Here is an 8,965-nt window from a genome sequence, read left to right on the forward strand (position 1 = left end):
ACACTTTTAATTACTGCATCATTTTATGAAAGAAATACAACGAAATCAATTAATTATGCTTCGTGTGCATTGAGTATTTAGAGTTTCACGAATCATAAATATTCTAATGCAACTACTCTATTTGAAAGTAAAATAATTTACTCAAAATCTTCGTAGTATGTAATTTATTACGTCACATACACGTAATGTTACATATATATGACCTAGTTTTGCGGCGTTACAATCGACAGATAAGCTAATAGTTTCCAGTTACATGAAGAGTTTCTTCTGTGTGTGTTATATGTGAGGTCTTAATAATGGGTTGAAATTTAACATTTATATTAGAAAATTGTTAAAACGAAACTAGAAAAAAACCCTCCATTGTTAAATACCGATTAAAGATCGGATTAGTTGTGCTAGTCATATGAAACCGCGACAAGAAAAATGCTATTAAAGTAAAACAGAACCCAATAGTTGTAAATGATTAATAATTGTAAACGAGCGTTTTCCAGTGGAGATGGACCTTTAATAAAATGCTTGTATACAAATACAGTAGAGCATCAATTATCAGACCCCCGATTAACCGACTTATCGGTTAACCGACCGCGTTCTAGTCGGCAAATTCAAATGTCCACTAGTGATGTGGCGCTACAATATTTGGTTATGTCTTGGCTACTTTTGTTAAATTTTTGCATGTTTTAGCTGGCAGCAGTGGCTCGACCATGAAAGGAAAGCTGGTATTTAAACCAGGCCTAATACACTATACTAATAATGTATTTTTTCATACTTTTCGGTTATCCGACTTTTCAGTTATCCGACCAACCGTAGTCCCCAATTAAGTCGGATAATCGCTGCTCTACTGTAATTAGAACAGAAATCCTAAAAAACTAAATATATTCCAAAATAATTGTAAAAAAAACGATGCAGTCAGTCTTTTCTATTCTTACATAAATGTAAAATACACGAAAAAATTAAGTTAAAAAGGTAAAAAGAAATCAACTTGCAAAGAAAAAATTTTTATTTACATTAATAATAAGCTTCCCAAATGCATTTTGCCTATGGAAGGCCTCTTCAGTGGGGCTAATCAAACACAGTTCATGCTCCAACAGTAACTTGTTATGAAGAACCATTTATATAGTTTACAAAAAATTCCCAGCATTCCGCTGTTAACATTCGCGTATTTAAATTTACATTGTTGTTCTGCATAATTATAGCGAAGTGTTCTCTTACCTTCCGTTTTACATTGTTTTTTTTCCTGAAGATAATTTTTAATTTATTGGTATTGATCTGGCAATTATTACTATTACAGTGTTGGAAGACAGGAGAACTAATTTTTAACAGAGTATTAAAAGATTTTATCTATAAATCAAATAAAATTTACATATAGGAGTAGTAGGCAAGATAAATGACTAACACAGTCCGTAGAGATGTAAAATCGCGAACATGGGCTCGTATGCCTGCTAGATTAATACAATGGAAAAGCTCGCGTGAAGAGAAAAGCAAAGGGATGGACTTAGTTGTTGCCTGGAACCTGTCAGCGTTGATTGTAGCCGAGATGTTGGGTCTGTAAATATCGTCGCTCCAGCGTATAGTGTCACTAACCATTAGCCTGGAATAATTTCTGTTGATTCCAAGGCGTTGTAGCGTGGCTTCATTTGCGTGGTCATAACCACCTAGAGCACTCACTATAAATGCACTGATGTGAGTGTCATATCAACACTGGCGGAAGTGTTGAACTAGGGAGTCATATTTTCTAACTTTTTCATCAGGGGCTGCCTAGAACGCAGCTTGGCCATTCTCAAATTGGACGGTCACATCCACGAATGGTTGCAGATTTAGATTGTTCGTGGATAACCACCTTGTTAGGACGGCAGTTTTCGCCGAAACAAGGGACCCTTTGATTGACGAGTATAGTTGCTCCTTTAGGCTGGAATGCGGCTACAATGCGGTCGAGGATAGCATTGTGCCTGCGGGTAATTAGTCTGAAGTTTGGGGGCAGTGGCACAGGACATGTGATAGGGTATAACGCACAAAGCCACACTGCTGGAATCTTTTGGTCTCGTTGTCCAGATAAAAGTCGTATATGACTTACGGATAGGCTTCATTTTCAATATCTTTTATTAGGTACAAAATAGTACATGCCCGGTACCGCAAAGCATTGCCGGGAGTGGAACAGAAATGTGATATAACACGTGGTGGCAAAAGTATAGTTGATTACAGGAGACAGTACAAATACAATAAGCAATGTTCACATAGGTGAACAGTGATTACAGGATAAAGCTAAATGGTTACAGAATATAATGAGATGATTACAAAAATATATAGTAATAAAATAGCAAATACAGAATGGTTACAAAAATAAAAGTAAAGATAAGATATAAAAAACAGGTATAATACAATAGTATATACAATATGATACAAGTGCAAAGGTACGGTATACATTGTAGGGTTGAGCACAACTAGAAAGACAGTCAGTCAGTCCCTTGTGGTGTTGGTTGCAATCCTCGAATAGTTGTGAGCGAGTTTTTGAAGAAGAGGATAGAGATCCTTATTGTTAATAAGTTCGTGGTGTGGACAGGGCCAGGGAATGTTCATATCTTTGGCAGTGATCTCGATGGCTAGCCTATCCCGCTCAAGACACACACATCTGTACAAGTAGTGGTCTGGACCATCAACCTCCCTGCAGATGGCACAGAGAGGGGAGTGTTTGCCCGTGAATCTGTGGAGATAACTAGAGAATTTACCGTGTCCAGTGATGAGTTGGATAGAGTCAGGGTCAATGGTAATCTTCTGGTTGAGGTACGTAGTGATGTCAGGAATAAAGTTGAAGGTAGAATTGCTATGGTTTTGGCTCCAGGAGCTTTGCCAGCAGTTAATCAGGTCTTTATGGAGTAGGTTTTTAATCGTAGACAGACTGAGTTTACTGTAAATGGGTTGGAGTGAGTTGTCATTCGCGGCCTGCTTAGCAAGCTGGTCAGCTCGCTCGTTGCCGATGGTACCCTGATGTCCTTGGGTCCAGCTGATGTAGTATCGGTTGCTAGAGTGGAGGACGGCTTTTTTGATGGCAATGGTTATGGGATGAGGTTTGTCGCTGTTGATGAGAGAGATAGCTGACTGGCAGTCAGTGTAGATGGTAATCTTCAGGTTGTTGTAATACTCTTCAATCCAGATTATAGCTAAGTGGATTGCTTTCAGCTCGGCCTGAAAGACCGAGCAAAGACTGTCAAGCTTAAAGCCCTGATGAAAAATTTCGGAATTGTTACCATAAACAACAAAGGCACATCCAGTATTGCCGTTGATTCCAGAGCCATCAGTGTAGATGTTTAGGTCAGAGTCCATGGGAGAGTCAGTGATAATATAGTCGTTGATGTAAGGAGCAGGGAGATCAGCAGTAGTGCACATGCCCTCATACCTGGCTGCAGGGATAGTGAGGCTGGTGGTGTGTATGTCTTGCCCCATCTTGAGGCTCCAAAGCTGGTACCTATTGTTGATGATATCAGTGATGGGTGGTTTCTTGGTAATCACCTGAAGACTAGTATTGGGAGTAGTTCTGTAGGCTTTTGAAATGAGGATGAGGCCTTTGCGCTGCGAAGAGATCAATTTCCTGTGAGAATGGACCTTCTTGGCAGCCCATCCCCAGCTGCCGCAGGCATAAGTAATGATGGGCATATAGATGTAATCGTAGATGACGCCCATAGCTTCGGAGTTTAGACCCCACTTCCTGCGGGCAATCTGAGAGAAAGCCTGAAAGATTAGGTTGGTCCTGTTTGTGATATATTTAATGTGATCGTCCCAACCAAGGCGATGATCCATCCAGACTCCAAGGTACTTAATAGATTTTTCGACTTTGATGGAGTGGCAATTCATACGAATGGTAGGTGTACGAAGGTATAAGTTCGGATGGCCGGGCTTGTTGAAAACAACGCACTTTGTTTTATTTGGATTGAAGTCAATTTTATGTTGTATTCCCCATTCATGAATTTTTGTAAGGATCTCATTGCCTTTAGTTTCTAGGGCAGCACGAGAGTTGCCACCTACGATGACCAGAACATCATCTGCATATGCGATAGTGCAATCCTGGCCAAAGTTCTTCTGTAGAAAAGTGTCAAAAAGGAGGTTCCACAACAACGGCCCGCAAACGGAACCCTGGGGGCAGCCGCGGACAATGTTTCTTTCGATGTGTTGAGTCCCCTGCTGAAGCACGGCCTTCCGCTCGTTAAGATAGTCTTTAAGTAGATAGTAGAGATTTGCTGGGCAGTTAATTTCTTTCAACTGATGAATAATGAGAGGCCACCAGGCCGAGTCGAACGCCTTGGAGATGTCGAGGCTGGTGGCCAGTACATATTTGTGGGTATCAAGGAGGTGATTGATGTTGTTGGTGGCTTGGTAGATAGCGTCGCAGGATGATCGCTGACGGCGAAAACCAAACTGAGAATCACTAAGAGCGTTGTGAGATTCGACGTGCCAGGTTAGTCTATTTGTAATAAGGCGCTCCAACACCTTGCCGAACACGGGAAGAAGGGAGATAGGTCTGGCCTCATCAGGCCTGCCAGGTTTTGGTACAGGTATTATTTTCGCTGTTTTCCACTTGGTAGGGAAGGTCCCAGTTTGAAGACAGCTGTTAAAGATGTTGGTAATTTGACAAGGGATGAGGTTCCATATGGCCTTAGCCAGCCTACTGTCAATGCCATCGATGCCTGGCGCTTTGTTGTCTTTCAGGCTAAGGAAGGCCTTATTGATTTCATCGTGAGTGAAGATGGGAGAATTTTCGGTAAGAATTGGATCATTCATACTTCTTCTGATGAGCTGATGCCAGGGAGTATCATTGTCTAGGTTGTCGGCAATGCAGAAGGAGTTCATCTGTGCGTCTAGGATGTCGTGGTAGTTGCTGTTGGCTGCATCAGAGTTGTTGTTAACCAAAAACTGTGTTTTCCTAAGTTTGTTTGTGCAAAGTTTGGTGAGGTACCCCCAAGGGTTACTCGAGGCAGCGGTGCAAAATTTCTTCCATGACTGTAATTTAGCTATCTTAATTTCATTTTTATATATTCGTTGGTGGTCAAGGTAAAGTTGTTTAAGGTTGGAGCGACCTGGATCAGAGCTGCAGTTTTGAAAGTTTTTCCTTAGTCGGTTATTTGTTTTACGAAGATGGGTAAGCCTGTCTGTCCACCATGGAACAGAACGGTGCCTTGGAGTAGACTTCGGAATGTATCTGTCGCAGGCTTGTTGGATTAAATTGATGTTGTGTTCGAGAGCACTACTTGCTTCGTCCCTGTCGTTGAGATTGCACTCGGTCATGTTGGTGTTCAAGAAGGTCTGAATATCATTCCAGTTAGCGAGTGCGAGGTTGTAGTTAACTTTCGGGTAAGAGGGAGTATTGGCAGTGCGGTTATTGTTAAGGAGATTGAAGGAAATGTATGAGTGATCACTTAAGCTGCAGTCACCAAGGACCCTCCAGTTGTCAAAATCAGTAACACAGTTTATACTGCAGGCAGCAACATCTATCCAGGTGTCGCCCTGATAGGAAGTGTAAGTAGGTTGGGAGAGGGGGTTGTTCAAAACTTGAAGTTCGTTGTGGGCGATGAACTCCCCGAAGACCTCTCCACGTTGGCTAGATTGTCGCCTCCATTTTGGGGTCGAATCATGGTTAGAGGCACTCCTCTATAGGTGTGTTCACCCATACAGTGGCTGCAAGTGAGATTTTCCATGTCCGTGATCACGGACGGGGTCAGAGAAGAGGTGCCTTGGACCATGTTGTATGCAGATGATATCGTTCTGTGCGCCGAGACTAAAGAGGAGCTGAGGGTTAAATTGGAAAGGTGGTTGGGCACGTTGGAAGGGAGGGGCTTGAGGGTGAGTAAGAGTAAAACAGTGTATATGTGTAGTGGGGAGGTGGATGGTGCCCGGGAGAGGGATCTGGAGTTGAGGGGAGACGTATTTCGCAGAGTCAATACCTTTAAGTACCTGGGGTCAACTGTGGCGGAGGATGGAGGTGTGGATAAGGAGGTGACAGGCAGGATTCAGGCTGGCTGGAGGAATTGGAGGGATATGTCAGGTGTGTTATGTGATAAGAGGGTGCCGCTTAGGTTGAAAGGGAAAGTTTATCGGGTGGTGGTGAGACCAGCTATGCTGTATGCTATTGAGACTGTGAGCTTGAGGAAAACCCATGTCAAAAGGATGGAGGTGGCGGAGATGAGGATGCTCCGCTGGATGTGTGGGGTTACGAGAAGGGATCACATTTGAAATGAATGTGTGAGGGGGACTGTGAAAGTTACAAACATAGAAGCAAAGATACAGGAGGCAAGGTTGAAGTGGTTTGGTCATGTGGTACGAAGAGAAGAAGAGTATGTGGGAAGAAGGGTTATGCAGATGTCAGTGAGGGGGAGGAGGAGGCGGGGACAACCGCGGAGACGGTGGATGGATCTTGTGGCGGAGGACTTGAGAGGGAGGCATCTGAATGTGGAGGCAGCCCAAGACAGGGAGCAGTGGAAGCGACTCATCAGAAACAGCGACCCTACATAGAGTGGGAAAAGCTGAGGAAGAAGAAGAAGAAGAATTCTGCTCTCCCATCTTATATTACTTACGGATTTCAATGTTAAACCGGTAATATTACGATTATAGTATGTTACATCTGTAAGGGGATAGAGAAAAAACGTGTACAATTCTAGTACAGTGTTAAAAAATTAACTGTTACTTTGGCAGCATCATTTACAACCAAATTTAATGAATGAGACATACAATTGTACAAAAAAAAAGTTCTAGAGTTTATTTTCCTTAAATTTACGATTTATATATCTGTTGTCATAAAAATTTGTCTTTCTAATCTTTTCCCAAGACTACAGATATTCAGGTACAAAGTAACCGGTTTCGACTTATTTCTACTAAGAAGTAGTTAAATAATTAAGAGATTAGGGAATGGGGACATGAATAGAACCCTCCATATGAAAGTATTGCTACTCCAGTAATTCGAAAAATGCATTGTATATTAATAGAGTTTACTTTTCTATATGGCAGATTTAAAGTAGTTACGCCATTAATTCAGAAAATGCATTGTATATTAATAGAGTTTACTTTTCTATATGGCAGATTTAAAGTAGTTACGCCATTAATTCAGAAAATGCATTGTATATTAATAGAGTTTACTTTTCTATATGGCAGATTTAAAGTAGTTACGCCATTAATTCAGAAAATGCATTGTATATTAATAGAGTTTACTTTTCTATATGGCAGATTTAAAGTAGTTACGCCATTAATTCAGAAAATGCATTGTATATTAATAGAGTTTACTTTTCTATATGGCAGATTTAAAGTAGTTACGCCATTAATTCAGAAAATGCATTGTATATTAATAGAGTTTACTTTTCTATATGGCAGATTTAAAGTAGTTACGCCATTAATTCAGAAAATGCATTGTATATTAATAGAGTTTACTTTTCTATATGGCAGATTTAAAGTAGTTACGCCATTAATTCAGAAAATGCATTGTATATTAATAGAGTTTACTTTTCTATATGGCAGATTTAAAGTAGTTACGCCATTAATTCAGAAAATGCATTGTATATTAATAGAGTTTACTTTTCTATATGGCAGATTTAAAGTAGTTACGCCATTAATTCAGAAAATGCATTGTATATTAACCTTTGGGGTGCCTGGTGAAGAAATTTCCGCCGAGTGCCTGATGGGGTCTCAGAGACCCTAAAATAAAACACTACATTTTATGGCTTGTAAAGATAATTTCAATATGAAGTTAATATATATATATATAATAGGTTTATTAAGACGTATTTAGAATAAAAGAATCATTGATTTACGGGAAATGTTTATTCACACGACTACGTAATAAAAAACATTAACTTTTTTTGTTGTAACAAAAATATTAACTTTGTTTTTCTAGAAATCATGATGTAATCTCATTATAATTTAAGTATTTTGGCTTCATTTTAATGACACATAATATAACTATCTGTTAAGGCATAAAAATTAATCTTCTTCAGTTAAAATCTTGAAATCGAGAATTCAGGCATTTTTCCCATAGTAATTTCGCATGTTCGATGCAATCAAATCTGGATCATTTTTCACAGATGTTCAGTAGCTGCTTAAAACGTTTATCTACGGACAACGTGAACGTGTTAAAAACCAAACAAACACAAAAAATATTATTTACACTTTTGCAACGCAGAACGCCTGGTGGGGTCTGTGAGGCCCGGCACTTATTCAAACACGCCTTGTTCGCAGGATATCTCGCGATAAACTAAAAATTTTGTGGGATCGCAAGCGCATGAAGAGAACTGAAGCTTACTAATAACCTTAAGTCTGCTAACGCAAAATTAAAAAAAAGTTATTGAATTTTCTTCCACAAAATTAATTGCTCGGTATACTTATTTGAAGGTTATTTCGATATGAACTATCGAAAATTGCTTGATATTACTACCTCGATAATGGCAGCAGCATGCCTGTATGCATCAGACTTCATGTGAAACCCCATTTGAAATGAGCATTGCTGCTTATCAGTTTGACATAAACAGAATGGGCGCAAAGTCTCATTACCGGGATAAGGTTTAAAATTAAACGTATATTCCATTTATTGTTCGTTTCAGATGAACCAATATGAATAATGGCTGAAACCAGTAAGTACAGTAAAAAATGTGTTGTACAATTGCTAGTTCGTTGGGATTACGAAAGTGATAGAACAGAGAAAAGTATGGAAGAGGTGCAAACTTCTTGCAGTGGCTAACACTGTTGCATTGTGAAGTACAACAATTTAACCGCCATTACTCTCAGAACTTAAGACAAAATAACACATTTTATTTTACATTGCTATCTGCAGTTTAATTACTTGTCAATTTACTGATTATATATATTGTATGTTTCTTTAGATGTTTGTTCGTTATACACGTCTTGGCTGTTAGACCAATTGTTACGAAACACGGCAGTTGTGTTTATAAACCGCTAACTTAGATAATATCGAACATCCCACCCAAAAATATCT

The 8,965-nt window shown here is 39.6% G+C and overlaps 1 protein-coding gene across 1 annotated transcript; it reads left to right on the plus strand.

Moving 5' to 3' along the window:
- Positions 1-5,682: 5,682 nt before the first annotated feature.
- LOC136987922 (uncharacterized) lies at positions 5,683-6,219 on the plus strand. The gene has a single exon (XM_067285693.1). It carries the CDS (start codon positions 5,683-5,685, stop codon positions 6,217-6,219), a length of 537 nt encoding a protein of 178 aa, XP_067141794.1.
- The last annotated feature ends 2,746 nt before the right edge of the window (positions 6,220-8,965 follow it).

Source organism: Centruroides vittatus, unplaced genomic scaffold, assembly GCF_030686945.1.
Source record: "Centruroides vittatus isolate TY-2023 unplaced genomic scaffold, ASM3068694v2 scaffold_2906, whole genome shotgun sequence".
NCBI lineage: Eukaryota > Metazoa > Arthropoda > Arachnida > Scorpiones > Buthidae > Centruroides > Centruroides vittatus.